Consider the following 23,628-nt stretch of genomic DNA (forward strand, 5'->3'; position numbering starts at 1 on the left):
AAGATAAAATTTTAAATTCAAACATTTAATAAAGCATTTATTAACTTTGATTTCTTTCTATTTTCTCATATCTTGGTACCAGTCCTCCCATCTGCCCCAACCAGCTTTCAGATTGTTTTCTGCCCTGAGGAGGAGCCGCGCCTGAGGGGTGTGGGATGGCCCTACTGTGGTCTGAGGGAAGACTTGGGAGGAGTTTTGACATGTGGGTAAAGAAGGCCTGATATTCATAGGTGACTACTGGGCTGGGATCAGTTTAGACAGGGACCAGCCAGGACTGGCGGGAGAGTGGATGGGGAGAGTGTATTTTTCCGGGAGAGTGTGGTCAAAGATCAGTCCAATCAGGTTTGATAGTTGAGCGGTGGGTGCTTGTTTGGTAGGTTTGTTGATTAGTGGTTGTCTGGTTAGGTTGGCCGATTGACTGTTGATGGTTGGTTATTGATGGTGGGTGATTGTTGGTTGAGTAATAGATGGCAGTCACTCTCCTCGCCCCCCTTTTTTTCAACTGTGTGACAGGCATCGCACTAGGTACTAGGATTACAATGATGCTAAAGACAAAGCCTGGCCCCGGCGCTAGGACACTCACATGGCAGGCGACTAAATCTCAGATTTGGATCCAGGACTGACTACACAGCAGTTTAGAGAGTGGGTTTCCTCAGCGCTCAGACTGTGTGGTTCGTTGCTGTTATTGTCATGCCTCTGAGTATTTTATCCTTAAGTAGCACTAGGAATGCTAATTGGATGTGTTTCTGTTATCATAAAGATCATTTTTACTAACTTTTACTAAGTTCTCCTTCAACCTCTCATAGGAAGTGAAGAGCTCAGTGTCAGCTGGGTGAAGGTTCTGGTGGTTTCCCCTGTTCACATCATTTGATGTTCCAATTACCCACATCAGGACGGTTTCCCCTTTCTGCCATCTTAAGTGGTGGTCCAAATTACTGCTTCCATCTCTGACTCTTCCCACTTGGCACTAGTACCCCGGGGAAGAAGATTTTGTCATTGGAAGCTCTAAAGCAAACCCAGGAAGGAGGAGACTGGTTTTGATCTGGATTCCTATAAATCATTGCTTGTGTTTAAGAATTATAGTTTACACTGGAACAAGAAGAGGTTTCTTAGTGTGGTCTTTAAATGAGCTGGTTGTCACCAGAGTTTCACAAACACGTGGTTAAGGGGTGTGCTTCCCTTAGCACCCTTAATTAGGAACGATGTTTTGAGAGCCTGCTTTTATCATCCTTTATCTGCAAAACTTGTTGATTCCAGTAGTGAGGTTATAGTTTCTTAATCATTGCCACTGAAACAGCTATAGATTAGAGAAAGCCTCAGTAATTTCCTTCCTGTCATCCTCATTTTGTGCCTTTGGCTTGTCTCTCTCACCCCCACACCTGCTTTCTTTAAAAAATGTAATCCCCCAGAAGGGCAATTTAAGGTCGAATTATCCAAAGTATCTTCTGGAGAATATTAGTGTCCTTTGAGAAGTATTAAAACAAGTTCCTTAGTCCAAAATAAAGTTGGGAAATGCTGCATGGCACCCTAGGGCTCTCTTGGAGATTGTCAATGTGCATTTGCATTTTAAAAGCTCTGATAAGTCCTGCAGCTGTTTAAAATTGTTCAACTCCATATGTCCCCAGCTTATGTGACCACAGAAATCCCAAGACTTTGGGAAACCAGCTAACATCTAGTGCAGTCTTTTCTAAATGTGGTGCTTGAGATGTTATATGACTTACATTTTAAAATTGTAACAGCTATATATTTTCACACACACGTGTGTGTGTGTGTGTGTGTGTGTGTGTGTGTGTAGTTGATGCACTAGTTGCTTTTTATATGTATAATTCTGGCTTTCCGGCTTTAATCCTGGGTCCCTGCTGGGCTAGTTTTTGTGGTCATTAGCAGATGGAATGATCATCTGTGTTTGTAGAAAAAAATTAGTCTTAGGAAAAAAAGAAAAAGTGAGTTGATTTAAGGGGGGAAATCCTAGTAAGTGGCCCAGGTGACAGGAGATAGGGCCAGGTCTGAGAGTGCACTCCTGAAAGCCAAGTTTGGTTGGAGGCGGTCTTCGTGCTGAGCCAGCAAGCAGCTTCCGACTCAAACACAGGACTCCTTAGACAGAGAGCTGGCAGTGAAGACATTTGAGTGGGCTGTCTGTGCAGTCACCGCAGCGCCTAATGCTGGGTGATGGATATGTAGCCAGTGTCACTTTCTGGCCCTGCACTTGGACAGTATGCGTTAGGAATGTTAGAACATGTTCCCATTTTAGCAGCAAAGCTGACCTGCTATGTGCTTGTCTGTTTATCTTACTGTCATGGCTGTTTATGGTAGGACAGGGTTCAGGGGCACAGTGATAAATCTTTTAGGAGGATGATGTAAGCCTCGGCATTTATTTCCGAGTTGGCTTTGGCCATTTGGAAAGCCTTTGTAATACCATTATGTCTATGTATGGGCCTCTTCCTTTGCAGCCCTGTCCTGGCCTCCAGGGGGAATGTTCAACAGCAGGTTCTGGAATTGGATGGCCTACATTCCAGTCCCAGCTTCACACTTATGAGCTATGTGACTTAGGGCTTAGTTTATCTGCTTATCTGTTTTTTAACCTGGGAAATGGGGCTAACAGTGGTACCTTATAAAGCAGCTGTGAGAATTTGTCATGTATGACAAAGAGGCTGAGCCTCCGTATCATAGGAAGAGCACTCTCAGGGTGCTGGGGAAGGAGGGATGAAGGAGTCAGAAAGATTTTTATTTTTTTTTGTTTGGTTGGTTTGGTTGGTTGGCTTGAAAAACATGCTCAAAATGAGATGACTCCATCTTTTTGCAATGTAATCTTCAACATCTTCCACTGCCCTGGCAAGTGCTTTGAAATTGCACAGAAAAATGCTTGTCCGGGATGGCTGCATCTGGCTGAGGAAGGGGAAGGCACTTGGATGGTCACTGTGTGAAAGCTGAGAAAGGGCATGTCCAGGACAGCCTTGCAGACCTGCAGAGGTGCCATGTATTTGTTGAGAGTAGCATCACACATGGTAAAAATCATAGGCGGAGTGAAAAGGCGAGAGACTGGCTGGCGCCCTCCTGTTCCTCCCCATTCCCTGCTCCTCTGCCCAGGAGCAAGTGCACTGTGTCGGTGACCAATTTCCGTCTCTTTGAGAGGTTGTTCGTGCATATGTGAGCCCAGTTGTGCAATTCTCCCAACCACCCCTTTACTCAAATGCAGACTTACCACACACACTCATTCATCATTTGATAAAAATCGCCAGGCTTCCCATATCGAGCCTGTAGAGCCTGATGAGCTATTTAGTTCAAACGAAGAGTTCCTTAACATATACGTTACTGTGTTTCTTTTTGGGGGTGTATATCAAAATTTATTGTAAAAGTAATGTATGTAGTTTAAGTTTGAAAAACTCCAGTGACACGGGAGCATGAAGTAACAAAAAAAGAAAGCCTACCCTTCTCTGTCGCCCACGCCTCCTTCCCGGAGAGCCAGAGAGCACGGTCCGTGGGCGGGCTCCCAGGCCTTGTCGTTCAGACGCAGTTACACCTTTTCAAAAACAGAGTTCCGTGATCTATAGTTTTCTGAAAATTGTCCTGTTCCCTTGATATATCATGGAAGCCTGTCTGTTCCTATTGAAACAAACAAATCTTTCTCATTCTTTTCACAGCAGCCTGTTGTTGCCGTTCCTGAGCATTCTGTAAAGTTTATGTAAGCATTTGGTCACGCAAAGGCATTTCAGTTGTTTTTAGTGCCCCCACCCCCGCCATTAGGTTATAGTAATGAACTGCTTCCACGGTTAAAGATCACTGTAGTCCCCAAAGATCACTCCCTCCCCTCATGAGAAAAACAAATCATGTTAGGGAACTTTCTTGAATACTTTGTGTTTCAAATTGAATGTATTGACCTTGCATTTAATTTTCTGTCAGCAGTGGCCGGGCTGGGCCCCTGCAGACTGCTCAGGAATCTGCTGGAGGAGTTGGGGTGGCCTGCAGATTCTAGCAGACTGCCAGTTCATTTAGCAGCCCACTGAGCAAAGAACATCTTGATTCTATCAGCTTTAATCCTGTGTCCCTGATGGGCTGGTTCTTGTGGTTGTTAGCAGATGGAATGCTTGTCTGTGTTGGAAGGGTGAGTTCTGGGGTGTTCGGCTCTCAGCGGTCTACAGTTCACAATGTTAGTGGGGCGCCGTTAGTCCCCAGACTTGTGTGTGCATGTAGTATTCTGTATTACGATGGCAGTCATGACAGTCCCCACTAATACGGGAGAACCACGATCAGACGAAATGTTACCTGCTGTCCTTCCTCACAGCAGTTCAATGAGGTGAGTCCAGCCATGACTAATCTCACAGACAAGATGGCAAGTGCAGCAGGGAGTGACCCAAGCAAGGCCCAGGACCAGTACTCGGCTGTGCCTGGTGGGGGAGGGGAGGAATCTGGCTTCTCTGACCAGCAGGTAGCACCCCATCACTCACTAACTTAGTGTCCCTGACCTCTGGGTTACTTGACTACCAGTTACTATCTCAGCAAGTGGGCTCCCCTTTGTTTGAGGGGGTTCAGGTCTGCCCCCGTGCCCACACTCTTACATGTGGGTATCAGTGTGGCATTACACCCACAGGGAGGAGCGTGCACCTGGGCTGCAAGAGCTCCGTTACGTTGGGTGCGTGCGCATCTGGAGGTCTCCTGTAATTGTAGGCTTAAGGTCCACATATGGGGGTACAAATTTGAGACTTCTGCTGAGCTGGTACAGGGAGGAACTGTCCAAAAAGTGTCAGTACAGGCAAAGTGGGTGGGGACCATGCCCTCATATCTGTCCTTTGAGAATTTCCTCCAGCTTCATCCACTTTCTGTTGATAATGGTGAGAGCCAGCAGTTATAAATTATTTGGAATTTCCTTCAGCTTGGTTCCTTTTCAAGACTTTAAATTGAGAGTTTTGCTCCTTTTATGACTTCACAGTCTTTGGGCAGGCTGCCATTTCTGTAACAGGCGTGTCTGAGTTATAACATAAGGCGGGGTATGTGGCGGGGGGAATGCAAACTGGTCTCTCCCCTTTCAAACCGAGGAAGTCACCTTGATCTGATTCTGTAACAAAGCTCAACTTTTACAAGTTTGCAGTGAAAGTGTGAATGCCTATCCTATTCATCATTATTATTATTTTTTAACTTTTAGTCAATTATAAAAGAGAGGGGAAGAACCCCTCTGGAAACATGGCCTAAGTGTGAGAGAGAGACAAAAGGCAAAAAGGTCCCCCCCCCCTTTTTTCTTTAAAAGATCTTCAGTGTCTTACCCTGGGTGGGGGGGATGCTGGTTTTCATTATAATAATGTCATCTCTTTGTGGAGTGTTTTAAAGCCAATTTAACTTATTTTCTTACTTAAAAGCATAATTTGTACTCAGTGCAGGGCCTGGCACTCAGTAGGCAACTAGGAAGTTATATTTTGGATGTAAGAAGAACAGATGAATAGGACAAATTGAACTGTCCTAATTTAACTTTTAGTCTTATGAGTATCCGAATTTCCATTTTTCAGGGAAAACACAGGTTAATAGATCTGGGCAGAGCTGGGTCTCCTGATTCCTGTGCCCAGCAGTGAGGCCTGCGTGGCATGTCTCCCAGACGCAGGGACAGGGTTAGAACCCCTGGTTCTCTGGTCGGTGGAAGCTGTGAGAGTCAGGGAAGGACAGGTGCTACTGAAATGACCCAGTCCTGACTGCTGCTTGGATCTTCCAGGCTCTGTGCTGGCACCCACTGCATTTTCCTCCCGGAACCGTGGCAGTTCAGAGATGGTGGGATGGACTGGGCAGGTAGAAGTTCAGAGGCTCTTCCTGGGTTCCCCTCCCAAGCACGAGTACTTCCTGGCCATGGTGCCTGGAGGTGGGTTCCTTCCTGGTATTCAGTCTCCGCATCTGTGGAATGAGAGTCACACTGCATTCAGCTCAGGGAGCCATGTGACATAATGTGTATTCAGAGACATAGAGAGGGTGAGTCTGGGCTCTGGCTATGAGAGAACTGGGTTTAAATTTTTTGGCAAGTGCCTCAGTGGGCCTTTGTTCTCATCTGTAAAATGGGATTAACCTTAAAAGCCAACATCAAAGGGTTGCTATGAGGATTACAGGAGGTGAGGACTGTGGCACAGGGCCGCCGGCCCCCGGGGGAGGTCTGGATGACTGAGCTGTCTTCAGGATTTGATTGCTATTGTGCAGAGAGGAGGCGCTTAGTTAGGAGTCTTTCCCGCCTGATTTCTCCGCCCCTCACCTCTTTCCCCCAGGGCTTCCTGGTGGGCTGCGCAAGCATGCACAGGGTGGGCTGTGAGCGGTGTTTCCGGTGAGGTGGACTTACTACGTGACTGAGCTGGAGTCAAAAGGTGACAAAGACCTCAGTCTGCAGCCAGCGTTTATTATTTCAGCTGGACGTGTTCTCAGAGCAGCTGTGGCTGGAGGCTCTGAGTGAGGGACAGATGCCCCCGTGTGAGCTCACGCTGGGGTTTATCCATGTTGCCCAGTGTCTGGACTCTGGGCTGCTCCAACCCATGCTCAGGCCGTGGGGCCCTTGTCCTGCTAGTTGCCCAGGACAACTGTGTGGTAGCAACAGAATGAATGCAGGGGACTGTGGCTTTGAGGTCAAAAACCTAGTTTAGAATGCACTGCTTGGACCATCTGGGGGTGTCTTTTTTTCCGCTTCTTCCTTTAACCTTTCTCACAAGGTTAGAATCCTTATTCTAACTTTTCAAGGCTTTCCCAGTAATACTAAGCAGTAAGAGGTTTACTGAGTACCAGGCTCTTTAATAGGCCCACCTCCTTTAGTTCAAGTGTGGCTTTGTTGCTAGATATAAAGATATTCTAAAAAGTGATAGCGATTTTTTTCAAAAGTGACATTGTAAAGAAAGTTCACTAGGTGATGATGCAAATTTTAAATAAGGGATTCCTCTTAACCAGAGAATAGGGTGTTTGGGGTAAATTACGAAGTAGTATACTTCTGTAGTGTCCTTGAGCTGAAGTCCACAAAAACTATACCAAAATAAAAATATTTAGGAAATAATTTGTTCCACTTATTCCAGGCAGAAATTGTGCAGCAAATGACAGAGAACAGAAGGAATAGTTGGCAAAGTAGGAAATGTGAAGTCCGAGGTTATGCATGCTTAAAGAATGTGAAAGAGCCTGTGGCAGAAACCTCAGGGCAGGGGTTTGGGAATGTTACCGAGGTCTGTTGCAGAGAAATCCCGACTTCCACTCCCATGCGGTGCCCAGGCTAGACATTGCTGATCTGCACAGTGATCTTCTTTGCCCAGTCTATTGCCCATGGCCTGCCCATGGCAGACACTGGTGACCCATTTTGGCAGTCTTTTCTGCTGAGTCCAGATAGGGCCTCAGAATCCTCTCGACACACTGAGTTTTAACCTCATATGCCAAAACGATTTGCTACTCCTGGTCTACTATATTATGTCTTGAAAAATTACTAACGTATAAAGGCCTTCTGAATGGACTTTTTATTAACTGGAGCTGACATAGTGATGTGTAAAAATCGTTAACTCAGATAGTTCTTTGGTACTGTTGAGTAGTTCATGAGCAGGAAAAAGAATTGGAAATCCTGTTGACCTCAGTGCTCCCATCCACTCTTATTTTATTGTGGCCTGTATGTGGACTTACCCATACAAATAGGCCCATGTGACTCCAGGTCTTCAAGGCTCAGAACGTCCTCTTTACCCCAGAACAAACTCTGTGATGAACAGATTTAAGAAGCAGTGTTTTTTTTTTTCAGTCTTCAGGTTGGTGAGGCACCCTATTCTGGGACCCAGGTTCCTTCCATCACCTTGCCTGCCCTGTCCTAGGGCCAGTCAAAGCTAAGGGACTATGATGTCAGGGGCCCTGGCTGGCATTAGTGGGGAGAGTGCTTGGACGAGGCACACCCACCACCCAGGGCCCACAGTGACAGCATGCTTCCTGGTGCTCACTGCTCATTGGTGAGGCAACCATACCACCCAATTGCAAGGGAGGCTAGGAAGGGTAATCTAGTAGGAAGCCGCTTGCCTGGGAGGAAGGGAGGAAGGATCTGAGTGGCCTTGGCCACAGATATCCTTCAGTCATCAGGAGTGAGTCACCTGGTTGTAAGTCTTGTCCTTTGTTAGTTTGGGTGCTGGAGAGAGGCACTGACCAGGGAGGAGAGAAGCCAGCTGGGCCACTTCATCCTGCCCAGGGACCTCTGGCTACCTGAGCCAAAGTGCACAGTCCTTCTTTTGCCATATGTATAGAAGGACTATTGCATCCCCAGAAATGTGACCCCCATTCTAGGTAGCTCACCGAGATGGACCCCTTTCAACATGGCCTCAGGAATGAGTGACATCTGGGCTAGGTTTTGACTGTGAAGCTAATGAAAGTGGTAAACTGCCTATTTTTAGTTCAGGGTGCTCTCTTGTTGGGACAACTGAGGCCTATAATTCGGCTGTGGTTTTTTTAGGCTGGAAAAGAAGCCAGGATGGGGAAAACCTGCAAAGCTCACCTGGGCCCTGGCTGGTATGGCTCAGTGGATTGAGTGCCAGCTTGCAAACCAAAGGGTCACTGGTTCAACTCCCAGTCAGGGCACCTGCCTGGGTTGTGGGCAAGGTCCCCAGTAGGGGGTGCTTGAGAAGCAGCCACACATTGATGTTTCTCTCCCTCTCTTTCTCCTCCTTTCCCTTCTTTCTAAAAATAAAACAATAAAACCTTAAAAAAAAAATGAGCCCACCTGGGATGTCAGTGAGCACTGGGTCTGCCAGTGGGTTCTGGGCCCAGGTGACTGAGCTCTGCACTGTGGGTGACCTTGGGGTGGCCTTTCACAGGGTAATGCTGCTGTCAGCTCACCCAGGCAGTCAAGGCTGATGGGAAACCCCAGTGCAGACTTACAGGTTACCGCCTATGACAGCTAAGCTTTCACTTTTTTGTCCTTCCTTTGTCCTTTTGTCTCAAGTTTGATAAAAGCATGCTGAAATCAGTGGCGGTAAGAATACCAGCATTTAATAAAAGCCCACCGGAGGTCTGAGTGTTGAAGATGTGTTATCACGTTTAGCCTTCTGAGTGGCCCTGCGCTCATGTTCCTACATTATCCCCAGTTTACAGATAAAGAAACTGGGGCATATAGGAAGTGGCTTGCTTGGCCAGGGTCCAGTGGCTTTCATGGTGGCATTGAGCCTACACCTGCACAGCCTGTACCCTTCAGGATCTGTCCTCAGTCTTCCCTGTGTGCCACATGCTGTGTTGTCTGCTAGGAGTTCAGAGGTGGCCGCGGTCTAGAGCTGTTGAGAATTCTGTGTGCTTTTTGCATATGCTCTAAAGCAGGTAACACTGCCTCTCAGGCAGCACTGGAGGTGAGAGGGTAGGGAGCTGTGTGTGTGGCAACTGGTCCCCCCAATAGCCAAGGGTCTGGGCTGTGGGGTCTAGGCTCTGGGATCTGCAGGCAGCAAAACGACTCGTTTCTGCCTTTGTGGAGCTGACACTGAGCAGAGGAGGTGGACACCACACAGGTGATTATTTAAGCACAATTGTAGGTGCACTGAAAGAGGCGATCACATGGCAGTGAGGGGCATTTAACAGGGGACCCCTCTAGTTTTGCAGAGTTGGAGAGAGAAGAGGCATTAGCCAGGTCAAGAGAGGGGCTGGGGAGAGCGCTCCAGGCCAGGCAGGCTGGGGCCAATGATCAGGGTGAACCTGGGGGCAGCGGGGAGCCAGGAAGTCAAGAAAGAGCCAGCCCCAGCCCTGTGGGCTGCTCTTTGGACCAGATTCTCTTTCAGGAAGGTCCGATAAATTATCAGTAGTTCCGTTCCTGGGGCAACTCTTGGTTCCTCTTTGGTGATCTTAGGCCATGTTGGTCTCCTGAACTGCCCAGCCCAGATGTGTCCCCTGTGCATCTACCTACCTTACATGTCCTGGGTTCACATGTCCTTGCATGTTTAATGTTGTGGTTCAGCATCCTCTTGGTACCAGAGAGCAGGGACTTCAAAGTCTCAAGACCTATGAATAGCTTGGCTCAGAGAAGCGACGTACTGAACATTTCACCCTCCCATTAATTCACAAGGTACTTTCTTTCCTTTTTTTTTTTTTTTTTTTTTTGCACTTGCACACAACACTGGATTAGAGCTTCTGTGCTTGACACATAGCAGTTACTTAGAAATGAGGTGGATGAAGTAAGGGGGGTGGTAATATTAAGTGCCTACTGAGTGCCAGGCATTCTCTAATTCTTACAGCGGCCCTGTGAACTGTTGACTGGGATCATTTCCATTTAGTAGATGAGGAAAAATAAGGCTTAGAGAGGGTGGTCAGATTGTTTAAAGTGAGGTATCTAGTTGACCTGCTGGTTCCAGAACCTATACTTGGAGACAGCGCTGCCACACTGCCTCTCAGTGGGTGACCGAGATGAGTGGTCAGGGAGCGGAGCCTGCTGTTTCCCTGATGGCCACATGTAGTGCAGAACACAGCGGGCGAAGTTTCCCCAGGGACACTAGAAGGAGGTTTTTGGAAACTCCTATGCTAGAAGGTTTTCTGAAACCTCTCTTTGATTCCTGCAAAGTTGTGTGGCTGTTTCTGACCCAATAACCAGCTGCACTGTGGCCCTTGTGTAAGCATGGCCTGCTGTCCTTACCCAGGAGAGCAGAAATGTGGAATGGAGTCTACTCAGGCTAATTTTCCTGGGTCCGCAACCCTACCACCCTGGTAATAGCCAGGAGAGAAGGTTGGCACAGTGCATGTAGTAGGTACACCAATGGTTGTGTGGATCTGACCCTCCTGATACAAGTAGAGAGAGGTGAAAGATCACCATACCCTTACCTTGGGGGAACTTGTCCACAAAAGTGATGTTTCAAGAGGCTTCTGAAGATGACCTAAAAATAGCTGGTTTCCACCCCTATAAATGTACCAATTCCAGAATTTTGCTAAATAGAGCCTGAAGAACTGATGTGCTGGAATGACGTGAAAACATTCCCTCCTAGAATTTGTAGTAGCTCAAGTTAACTTTCTAGCTATTAAAAAAAAAAAAAAAAAAAAAAAAGCCTCTGCCCTCACTTCTAAGCAATGCTGGATAATTTTAAGTACTTCCAGAAGGTGGATGTGGTTTGAGGGTCAGTGTTGTCCAGAGCCAGGACTAGTTACTCGAGGATTGTGATTGGTTGTGATTTGGGGAGGAGAAACTTGGGGCCAGATTCCAACCCACTGTCAATCTAAGCAGATTCTAGGAGGACGGGTGGGCGTGACAGTGTTGGCTTATTGTATTCCTGAAAGAGGCTCTCACTAACTCTCCTGCAGAGCAGCTTCTGGCTGACCTGCTCTGCGTTTACACTCCACATAAACATTGCAGAGCACACTCGGGTCCAGAAATTTTGTGATCTGCTGTGATGGTCAGACATGGGCACTGGGATGCTGAGTAGTATTTCATTTTCAGGGTGTTAGAAGTCTCCTATTTCATGTGGGTGGGTACGGGGGAGGCCATTTGGGCAAGTCGCCATCTTTTTATTGTTCCAAGAGTTCGGTGAAGCATTGAACCTTTTTCCCTGTCAAAATCATTTTTGGAATGAGGATTGCCGTCCCTCCAGCTTCTTAGAATAGCAGAGTGAAAGTATCATTTATCCCAGTGAGACCTTAATGGGGGCTTTCCTGTTTGGACACCCACCTTGAATTCATTGGAAACAGAAGTTCTGGGCATTGTATTTTTCATAAATTTGGCTCAGACTTTTACTGGGTCATATTTCCCCCAGAATCTTTTTGAAAAAGATTCATGTCTCATTCCTTTAGACCAGCATGTTATAAGCTGGGTAAAGATAGAGCTAACTGGCTTTGTGTTTTGCTTTATGAAAGAAAACTGCAAGTTTGTATCTGGAAAACATTTAACACACAACTCAGAGAAGTTTGAGCTTTGCAGACTGAGGCCTGTGTCTGGATGAGACTTTGGCCTGTTCGCTGCCTGCCTGGTGCAAGTCCAGACCCCATGTGGACACCCCTGTTACCATAACATCGATAAGCACACACACACCCCACCCCACTCCTGCTCTTCTCCCTTTAGCTTGAATAAAGAAAACTGGCATGAAAAAAATGTATGACCTGGACTTTCCTAGGATCAGTTGGTAGCACTTCAAAGACAACCTCATAATAGGACATGTAATCTAAAAAATTCAGTCATGGCCAAGGACTGCCTCCTGGAGAAATGTATGGTCTGGTGGGATGAATTCCTGGGATACTAGAGTCCTGCACAGTTTCATGCAGATTATTTGCTTTATTGACCATAGGACCTCAGAAGCAGAGCTGGCTTCATACAGGGCTCCATGCTTGCCTTAACGCACTGCTGGTGCTGTCTAGAAGTTCTCAGTGCTTTTTGGACAAGGGGTCCTTCATTTTGATTTGTCATTGGGCTCATGGGTTAATGTAGACAGATCTGTATAGAGCTATTATTTACACAATTTATTACATAGAATAACATGGGGCACCATAATTTTGAATGAGGATTGCTCGACTCTAATTGGTGTTACTAACCAGTTCATGATAGGCTTTACTCATCCAGTTTTACATGATCAAGTTTTATTATGACTGAATCTGCAGCCATGAAATTACCTTTGGTTTCTGTGGTTTGGGGTGCAGCCTTTTAAGAGGGTCTTTTCTTGTAAGAGGACATAACAGTATACAGGTTAATTAGAAAAAACAAACCATTCTTTCAGCTTTGAGTGGCATGCCATTTACTCCCTATCAGCATTGACTATATTTTTTGTGTGGTTGTAGTTGGGTTTCCTTTTAAGTTCAATTTGGTATGTTTAACCAACGTTCAGGTGGCTTCTGGTGGGTAGGGAGGAGGATGGGACAGGAGAGGGAGATCCAAGATGAAAAAGGTTCATTTTCTCCCCAGCAGGTGCTCACAGTCATGAGTGGGACAGGGCAGGCTGAGGAGTGAGTGGTTCTTGTCTCTCGCAAGTGAAGGGCCACCGACCATCAGAACTGATGGCCATTGAATGATGAGTCAGAGTTTGTCCTGCAGGAGGATGGGGTGAAGGGTCTTTCCCTGAAAGGGAATATGGAACACTTAAATTTTAAAAAGGTTTTTATTTTGAAAATTTCGAACACACACAAAAGTGGAAATGATAGTATAATGCATTCCCATGTACCAGTGCCACCAGTTTACAACATTTGGGAATTTACTGATTCCTGTCCTCAAGCATTTTGACACAGATTCCAGCATTGCATCTTTCACTCTTAGATAGTTCAGTGTGGTCCTCTAAGAGATGAGGACTTCGTTTACTTCTTCATAATGAGCATGCGTCACTCTCATGCAGCCTAGAAGAATGACCAAGCCTGTGCCTCTCTCCCCAGATAGCAAAGCCATTGTGGATGGGAACCTGAAGCTCATCCTGGGCCTGGTATGGACACTGATCCTGCATTATTCCATCTCCATGCCCGTGTGGGAGGATGAAGGGGATGATGACGCCAAGAAGCAGACGCCAAAGCAGAGGCTGCTGGGATGGATCCAGAACAAGATCCCCTATCTGCCCATCACCAACTTTAACCAGAACTGGCAAGATGGCAAAGCACTGGGTGCCCTGGTGGACAGCTGTGCTCCAGGTAAGTGCCCATGGCCGCCTAAGCTATCTTTTTGGGATGGGGGTATGTGGAACCTAAAGGCCTTGGTTTTCACTGGGAAAGCTAGGTTTGCTGTGATTGGTGTACTTCTCCTGGTTTTAGCCCATTGCAAGATAGTGAAAGGACCTAAAAATGTCTCCATTTACTTTTCCATTGGCAGGTCTTAAAGGTGTTTCCACTGACCTGTTTGAGCATTGATTTCAGTTATTTATCCGAACTCCCAATGAAGGCTTTAATGCTGGGGCAGGCCTTGGGGTTAGCTTCTAGACCCCAAAGTCCTGCTTCTTCCCACAGTTGGTGCCTAGTTTCCCGTAGCCTTTGGCAAAAACATGTGGCCCTGTTAAGTGGCTTGGCATGAAAACCTAAAACCTTTCATCGAGTGGAAAGTACCCATTTTTATCGACCACTGGCTTGACTATATATGGCTTTCTTTGCCCTTTTCTCTTGCGCTGCTGTGAAGTAGGGCTTGGTCAGGATCCACTTGGAGCCTTTTCTGCCCTTTTCAGAGGGGCTGAGTGTGCCCCAAAGCAGTGATTATCCTCCTAGAGGGATTAGATTGATGGGTAGAGTTTGCTGGGACACACTCAATAGAAAAACCAGAGCCTGTGTTTATATGTACCTCCCAAAATTGTTTTCAATAAAAAGCTCTAATAATCATATTTTCCATTTACTGAGTGCTATGTATGTGTTGGGCACATTAATATTTAATAAGCTAGTGGTTCCCAGCATGCTCAAGCAGAATCATCTGGTGTCAGTTGGGTAGGGGAGGAGGAGGACCCACTCTAAGCCTCATTCCTCCTCGAGAGCCTGTATGTAGGCTGGCGGCATCCAGAAGTAGCTCTGAGCTCATCAGTGCTTCATTTTCCAGTCCCCTCTGCCATGCTTACATCCAGAGACACATTTTAGGATACCTCTTTCCAGTTTAAACCTGGGGATTTTTACTCCGCTACTTCTTGTGCTTACAAAGGATGTTAAGATAATTCTAGCTTTGGCCTTTGAGCAGGTGGATTTTTTTAATTTTGCAGGATGCTAACTCAGCCTTTTTAGATATATCCAGGAATGGGATTGTGATATTGTTACCACATGGCAAATGAGGTCCTGCCGCCCGCTGCCACCTTTAGGCAAAATTTCAGAGGCAGAGGTTTGGTGAAAAAGGAAAGGAGTCTCTGCTCAAAAGCCACACAATTTTAGCCTTGGCTGGGGTGGCTCAGTGGATTGAGTGCTGGCCTGAGAACCAAAGGGTCTCCAGTTTGAGTCCCAGCAGGGCACACGCCTGGGTTGTGGGCTAGGTCTCTAGTTGGGGGGGTGTGCAAGAGGCAACCACACATTGGAGGAAACACTGTTGTTTATCTCCCTCTCTTTCTCCCTCCCTTCCCCTCTCTCTAAAATAAATAAATAAAATCTATTTTTAAAAAAAGCTACACAATTTTAGAATGACAGCTTTCCACAGGCATTGCTCACTTAAGCCTATCAGCTAAGGCTAAAATCTTTTAACTCTTGAGTTCGGGCTTTAATCACTTAAGCCTATCAATTAAGCTCAAATCTTTAACTCTTCTTCCTCTATTATTTCCCCTGTTAGTTTTGTTTTTTAAAAAGGTTTATTTATTTATTTGTTTTTTGACAGAGGGGAAGGAAAGGAGAAAGAGAGGAAGAACAACATTGATATACGAGGGAGGCATCAATTGGTTGCCTCTCCCTTGCCCTCAAGTGGGGACCTGGCCTGCAACCCAGACATGTGCCCTGACTGGGAATCAAACCAGTGACCCTTTGGTTTGCAGGCTGGTGCTGAATCCACTGAGCCATACCAACCAGGGTCCCCCTGTTAGTTTTTAATTACCTTATTTCTGTAAGGTTGGTTTAAAAACTAAGACAACATAAGATACAAAAGCTACATAATTATGGAAGAATGGCAGGCTTCTGCCTCAGAGTTCTTCCCCTCTAGAACACCCAGAGAATAACCCTGCCACCCTCTGCCAGGCCAGGCCAATTTTAGGCTGCACCCAGAGTTCCTTCTTCCATTTAAAATACTGTCCTTTGGGAAATGCAAGCAGCTACAGAATGATGATCAGGCATCCTCAAGGAAGAGAAAGAGAGCCCATCTCTGCCTTCCCTGCGTTTAAATCACCGGTGTCATGCTCCTTTTCACCGGGGGCCACATCAGCCTTGCAGTTACCTACAAAGGGCCGAGTGTAATTTCAATTCTGTAACGGTTAAGGAGTAGTTACATTTATACAGTCCTAAAATTATTTCAGCCCTTTGAAGGCAACTGCGAGGCTGATGTAGCCCCTGGTGAAAAGGAGTGTGACACCCCTGGTTTAAATCCTCTGACTCATGGTTCCAGAGGTGTTCAGCTTCTCAGCCAGTCCTGTCCTAAACTTTTTATCCTTGCCTCAGGCAACCTCCTCCCTAACCCTGCTAAGTGATCTGATCAGATCTCTCTGCATCAATATTGAGACTTAAAATAGAACTATATTTTTGTTCTTTGACCTCTTTCTTGGCACTAAGCTCCTAAAACTCTTGGAATTTCCTAAGTGACAAGAGCCAAGACAATTGGTGTCTTCTGACCACACCCAAGCTTCTGTTCATGAGGGCGGGGGCTGGCTGTGAGGGGAAGCCACCAATTGGGGGATTGGGACTTTCAGCTCTAAGGTTGAGATAACCCCTACTGGCCAGTGGTTTAATCAATCCCGCTTGTGTAATGAAGTTCCCACAGAAATCCCTGAACTGTGGGGTTTAGGGAGTTTCCAGATTGGTGACTTCATGGAGGTCCTGAGAGTGTGGTACCCTCAAGAGAGGGCTTGGGAGCTCCTCATCCTGTCTCCTACCTTGCCCTGTGCATCTCTTCCACCTTGCTATTCCTGAATTGTATTGTATCTTTCTATGATAAACTGGTAATCTAGTGACTAAACTGTTTTCCTGAGATCTGCAAGCCCCTCCAGTAAATAATTAAACCCGAGGAAGGAGTTGTGGGTTTGTACCTGGTCAGTCAGAAGCCCAGGTATCAACCTGGACTTATGATTGGTGTCTGAAGTGGAGGGAGGGGTACAGTCTTGCGGGACTGAGCTCTTAACTTTTGGGATCTGATGCTGTCTCCAGTAGATAGTGTCAGAACTGAGTTAAATTGTAGGATATCCAGCTGATGTCAACCCTACACATCTGGTGGCCAGGGTATAAAAGTGTAAGTGTGGAAGGTAAAAAAATGGCTCCTGCGAAAAGGCACAAGGCACAAGTGGTTTTACAGGCTTTGTTCATTCATTCATTTGTTTATTTCACACCATTAAGGAGTGGCTAACCCCCATTTTAATGCAAGAAGATAACATCCTGAAGGAGACATCTCAGCCAAGACAGAATAATTCCACCCCTGCATGCTCATATCCGTGATACTTTTTTCTGTAATATATATACAGATGCTCATTGACTTAGTATAGGGTTATGTCTCAATAAACCCATTGTAAGTTGAAAATATTGTAACTCAAAAATGCATTTAATATACTAATGTATCATACTTTAAACGTGTTCAGAGCATTTACCCTATGGCTGGGCAAAATCATCTTGCTGTCACTGTCCAGCCATCACAAAGGTACTGTGCTGTATATCACCAGCCTGGGATAAGATCAAAATTCAAAACTGAGTACGGTTTCTACTGAATGTGGACTGCTTTTGCACCACCGTAAATTCCAAGAATCTCTTCAGTGGCTAATGCTAACAGCATCTTTTGGGTTTTGTTAATAGGTCTGTGCCCAGACTGGGAATCCTGGGACCCTCGGAAGCCTGTGGACAATGCACGAGAAGCCATGCAGCAGGCAGATGACTGGCTGGGAGTCCCACAGGTACTCATCTGGCGTGCCCATCCCTCAGGGAGTTTCTGCCCTCCAGCTTGCTCTGCAGCAGTGTGGGTGCCTCTGGGTCGGGCAGGGCGTCTGACCCCCTTCGGCATTAGCCTTCGAAGGGGCATGTTCCCACCTTCCTGAGTTCACCCATAATAATAGGTTCTCATTGACTTAGGTGCTTGTAGATCATCCAAAAATCTTTGCTCTTTGTTACATGTGGCACATTTTCTAGTATTTCTGCTCCAGAAATTTGAAAGGCTATTTTTGGACACCAAGCTGCAAATGAGAACCCTAATGATATTAGATTGGGCCATAAGAAGTTACCAATATTTAACTACTTTTTAGCCTATTAAATTTTTTTTAACTATAATATATTAGGGAAAAAAATCACAAGACTTATGTCAATGTAAGGAACATTCAAACCCGAGAGAATTTGTGAGTTTATTTGAGCCAGCTGATGACAATTGCCTGGAAGCAACACCTCAACGAATTGAGGAAATGCTCTGAAAATGGCAGTTTTGCGCCTTATTTTTTACATTATAATCAAAAGAGGAGGCATGGAGGGTTACATAAAATCCATTGGTGATAGACTAGGGAGGCGGGAGAAAGCAGAGTGGGGAAACCTTGGATGAAAAGGTGAAATGGTGGACACATACTTCTTTTACATAGATGGGCGCAGGGTAGTTAACGGTCAACAACCAACATAGGATCTGCAACCAACACAACATCAGCAGCGCTGAGGGGGTTGGTTTGTGGTCTCGCTCTCATGCAGTGGCTGTGCCTCAGGGGTTTGGAAAAAGGGAAGTTACTTTGACATTTCAAAAATGTGTTATCACAGATGCAAAAAGACAATGGACAGGTTCAATTAAGGTAAAGATTGATTTTTTTCAGGGAAGATTCTAGCCCAGGGCAATGACTGCTCACCTTGACCTGCTTTTAGTTAGAACTTTTTTTTTTTATTTCAGACCATCCTAAGTGATTACCACATAAGCCTCCCCTGAGCCTGTCAGGTTTGGTATATGGTCCCTCTCGTCCACACTTAGAACTTTTTAAAAAAATTTACATCAGGATAACCTACAATTAATGAAAATTGGGGAAGAATTTGTATTGACCATAATCCTATCACAGAAATATTACAAGAGAACTTGGAAATTATGATAAACCTTAGATACCATTTCTAGTAGCCCTTCCAAGGAGTCTAAAAAACTTCCCCGTGACAGTTGGCCACCGTGATCCCCACGTTCAAAGCCCTACTCAAGAAAACTTGTGGGTAGCCAGTGCGTGGGATGGGTGACCTCGCCACAGGCTCCATTAAGGTCTAAGTTGGTACTTAGTGCACTTTGTAACAGGATCCCTTGGCAGGTAGAAAAACTTGACTGTGTTTCTTTGGTTTGGCTTTGGCACCATGGCCCTGCTTCATGACCCATTTCTTGGCTTTTCCATCCTAAGGAAGTGGTGTGGTATGTTTTTCATCTCTTAAACCTAAAACCATCTCCTTCTGACGTTCATGTGATGTTGGCACTGTAAAGTTGATGAAGGAACTGCCAGAAGGAATGCCAGATCACCGTATTCCTGCTTATTATGGGACATATCGTACAAACCCAAATATGCAGGCTAATCATCAGAATGGGTTGTTGGGTGTGTGTGTGTTACCATGGGATGAGGGAAGTTGGGTGCATATGTCGTTCATCTGCATTTGGTTAACCTGGGCCATGAGACAGAGTCTCTTGTTCCTTTCAGTGGCTTATCTTCTGTTGGGGCAGGAGGATTTATTGTGCTGTTTAGGGCCAGGTCAGGTGGTAGAACTGAAGCTATGATGCCCTCAATGAGGCTGCCTATCCAGCATGGGTTATAAATAACTTGACTAATATTCTTGCCCCTAAGATGAATATCTGTAGAAATTTATCACCTCCCTATGTTTTTAATGGCTCCTAACACAGAGATCTATCTTAGCTTAGCCCCAGCTGCCAAAACAAATACCATAGATTGGGCAGCTTACACAACAGACATTTACTTCTCAATTCTGGGAGCTGGAAGTTCAAGACTAAGGTGTGAGCAGATTGAGGTTTTGGTGAGGGCCCTCCTCCTGGTGAGAGAGAGAGAGGGGGGTGGGAAGGGTGGGAGAGAGAGGGAGAGAGAGAGAGAAAGGGTGGGTGGGCAAATGTACCTTCTGGTCTTTCTTACCCTTCTTAAGGACACTAATCCTTTCCTGGGGGCTCCACCCTCACGACCTCTGCTGTACCTGCTCACGTCCCAATGGCCCCACCTCCGAACACCGAGGCATTGGAGTTGAGGGCTTCAGCCTGTGAACTGTGGGAGGGCAGAAGGACTCAGTCTATAAGACCTCCTATTAGATATGTCACTGTATTGTCTTCTTGTTTGTTGTTTTTACTTTATTTTTTTTTGTTAGTAGCTGAGTTAGCAGAGATGCAGACAATGGGTAGATGAGCAAAGGAAAAAGGCCAGTTTATGTGGGTTTTTTTGGTAACATGCTCTAATCTCGCACATAGTTTTTTCTTCATCCTCCTCACGTGACATAGCTTATCTCCCTGGGAATTTTGATCATGGGGGTGAGTGGGTTATTTTCAGAGGTGGCGGGGAAGCATGTACCTCTGGAAATGACATCCAGAATCGTCCGGAGAGGGTCCTCAGCTTCCAGAGGGAATGGTGACACTTCTAAAAGGTTACAAAACACTGATCTTGGCATGTCACCTTAATGTAATTTCACTTAGTTGAGAAATGGACTCAATTTTTTATTATTGGTAGTGTTTATGAGGCTTTTGCAAAAAGCCTCATAGTCCTGTGCATTCGGTAGTAATTGGAAAGTGATGTGTTCTGGCATTCACTTACTGTGTCGTTTTTTCTAGGTCATCACTCCTGAAGAGATTATTCACCCGGATGTGGATGAGCACTCGGTGATGACTTACCTGTCTCAGTTCCCCAAAGCAAAACTCAAGCCAGGGGCTCCTCTTAAACCCAAACTCAATCCCAAGAAAGCCAGGGCCTATGGCAAAGGTAAGCATTGGTCGTGTTGGATTCGAAGATTGTCCTCTGGTCTTATAGATTATGATTGGCTTCAGGAGGAGGGTTCTTATAATCAAGAATGTGCAGGCTAAATCCTGGAAGACACTGGACACTTCCTTTGTCGGTGTGGTTTGTTTTTGTTTTTTAACCTTAAGCTCCTTTTGTTTATGACCACCTTTTTCTGCCTTGTGAATCTAGGCTTTGAGAAACACTGCTGATTTAACATGACAGTCGTTTTTGTTTTTGTTTTTGTTTTTTTTTAAGATTTTATTTATTTATTTATTTATTTTTAGAGAGGGAAGGGTGGGGAGAGAGAGAAACATTCAATGTGCGGTTGCTGGGGGTCCTGGCCTGCAACCCAGGAATGTACCCTGCCTGGGAATCGAACCTGGGACACTTTGGTTTCCAGCCCGCGCTCAATCCACTGAGCTACGCCAGCCAGGGCTATCATGACAGTCTGTTGATTTTAGCGCACTGACCCTGGGGTGAAGAAAGGACTGTTGTTCCCATTTTTCAGAGCAGGAATCAGAGGCATGGTCCCCTGGGGGCGGGAAGGTGGCAGACAGGAGCCTGTGTCTTCTGGCTGATGATTCATTTTTCCTTTGGTTGTGCTAAAGCTGCTCAGGTTTCCAGATGGGGTGGGAGCTATTGATAACCCCTGGCAGACACTTCCTTGCTAAGACATCCTGTTTATGCAGCCGCTGGGAGTGTTCTACTCAGAACTTTTTGTTGGGCTGGAGGCGTTTTGAGGCATTAGGTGTTCTGGTTGGCACTTGACTTTAAGCACAGTAGTTTTTTTGTGAGTTAGCTTGTTTTCAATTTCTGTTCACATTTAATAGTCCTGGGCATTGGTTTCAGGTGCACATCACAGTGCTGGATAATCACGTACTTTACAGAGTGGTCCCCTGATATTTCAAGTACCCACCTTGCCCCATACGTAGTTATTAAGCACACTAATTTTTTAAAAGGAGAACAATTATATTTTAGCCCAGTGTGATTTCTGATAAAGATCAGCACAGCGAGGTATAACTTACTCCGTTTTCTGTAGGAGTGCATTGTATTTCTTAATCTTCATAATGACCATTGGGAAAATATTTAGACGCACAAAATAACTTGTATAGTCTCTCCTAGAATCAACAGTTCTTACCATCCTAATGTAGTAATTTCCTCCTACCCTTTGTGTGTCACCTGTGTGTACATACATGTGTGTGGTTGTTGGAATTATTTGAAAATAAATTTCAGATGTGACATTTCATGCTTGAACACATCAGCAGTGCATCAGCAGAACATCCTTTTAAGTAACCACAGTGTTCACCATCACACTTAAGAAAAATTTACATGCATATGACATTGCATATCAGCTAATGTCCAGTTTTGTTTTCAAATTTGTCCTAAAATTCTTCCATAGTTTTTTTATTTTACAAACCAAGATCTGATTATGATTCACTGTGCTACATTTGTTTGTTGTCTTTAGACTCTTTTAATCTAGAATAATTTTCCCAAGTTTTTTTTTTTAATGACCTTGACTTCCTGAAGAGTCCAGAGCACTTTTCTTACGGGATGCCTCATATACTCATTCCCTTTGAAGATAGCGTAACTCTATTTGTAGTGAGCTTAGTCTAAAGATGACCTACAGTCGGGGTGCTGACCATGTGTTGTTCTCAACACCCTTCTCACCTGTCTTTTCAGTGTAATTTAGACTAGAAGGCAGTCTGATTACTCTGGAACAAACCAACATGTATTTGGGGTCCCTTTGGCAGTGAGGTGGGGCCTCTGCAATCTTTCGTGTTATGTAGGGACTAGGCCATTGTTTGGAGGCCTCTCCAGGTGCTGTCACTCCAAGGTCAGCTCGTGCATGCTTGCTCTGAGAGTGCTTTCTGAAAGCCGTACCAAAGGTGGTGGCTGGAATGGGAATCTTTGATTTTAAAGGTTATGCTTTCTAAGTGGCAAAAAAGCTCAAACAGCCAAATAAATCTGTTGTCAACAAAACTGGTTAAATGGATTGAATGTAATCAAGGCATAAAATGCTTGTTTGCAATAATCTTATCATTAGCTGTCCAGTTCCCTCATTGTTAATGTGAAATGGTTTTCTTTTATTTCTATTTTCTAAAAAATGACAACTTAACTATAGTTCAGGAATGTGGCTAGTATTGCCATTTCCTTCATCTGCCCCTTTGTGTTATAGCTGGGGAGCAAACACCTTTTAAAAATGTGTGGATTTTGGGGGTGGGCTGGGATGGGAGTAAAAGACAGGAAACTGTACTTGAACAACAATTAAAATAAAAAAAATGGCCCTGGCTGGCGTAGCTCAGTGGATTGAGCGCGGGCTGGAAACCAAAGTGTCCCAGGTTCGATTCCCAGCCAGGGCACATGCCTGGGTTGCAGGCTACGGCCCCCAGCAACCGCACGTTGATGTTTCTCTCTCTCTCTCTCTCCCTCCCTTCCCTCTCTAAAAATAAATAAATCTTTAAAAAAGATGCATGGATATATATTTATATATATAAATATGGGTATGCATACATACATATATGCATATATCCATATGTATGTATTCTTTGCATTTTTGTGGTTAAATATACATAACATTCACTAGCTAACCATTGTCTTAAAAAGATTTTATTTATATATCTTAAGAGAGAGGGGAAGGGAGGGAGAAATAGAGGAAGAGAAACATTAATGTATGGTTGCCTCTCACACATCTCTACTGGAGACCGGGCCTGCAACCTAGGCGTGTGCCCTGACTGGGAATCCACCCGGGGACCTTTTGCTTCAAAGGCCAGCACTCAGTCCACTGAGCCACACCAGCCAGGACTCATCTAACCATTTTAAGTGTACCATTCAGTGACGTTAAGTACATTCATTGTGTTGTGTAGCCATCACCATATTTACCTCCAGAACTCTTGTTCTTTCAAACTGAAACTCAGTACACGTTAAGTAATATTCTCCATTTCCCCCTCCCTTCAGCCCCTGGCAACTACCAGTCTACTTTTTTGTCTCTGAATTTGCCTGTTCCAGGTATCTCATATAAATGTAATTATATGGTATTTGTCCCTTTGTGTCTGGCTTCCTTATCATGTTTTTAAGGTTTATCTATGTTGTTGCATATATCAGAATTCTATTGCTTTTTTAAAGCTGGATAATACTCAGTTTGTATATACTACATTTTATTTTTCTACTCTTCTATCAATGGACATTTGGGATGTTTCCACCTTTTAGTTAT

At 45.2% G+C, this 23,628-nt stretch overlaps 1 protein-coding gene across 1 annotated transcript in view; it reads left to right on the forward strand.

The window, feature by feature from the left end:
• The window catches only part of FLNB (filamin B), a 140,598-nt gene that overhangs the window by 38,698 nt on the left and 78,272 nt on the right, over positions 1 to 23,628 (forward strand). Inside the window, 3 exon segments of the mRNA XM_028518087.2 lie at positions 13,288 to 13,536; positions 17,287 to 17,384; positions 20,252 to 20,399. Of these exon segments, the coding sequence (XP_028373888.1) occupies positions 13,288 to 13,536; positions 17,287 to 17,384; positions 20,252 to 20,399 (495 nt within the window).

This window comes from Phyllostomus discolor, chromosome 7 (genome assembly GCF_004126475.2).
Source record: "Phyllostomus discolor isolate MPI-MPIP mPhyDis1 chromosome 7, mPhyDis1.pri.v3, whole genome shotgun sequence".
In the NCBI taxonomy this organism is placed as follows: domain Eukaryota; kingdom Metazoa; phylum Chordata; class Mammalia; order Chiroptera; family Phyllostomidae; genus Phyllostomus; species Phyllostomus discolor.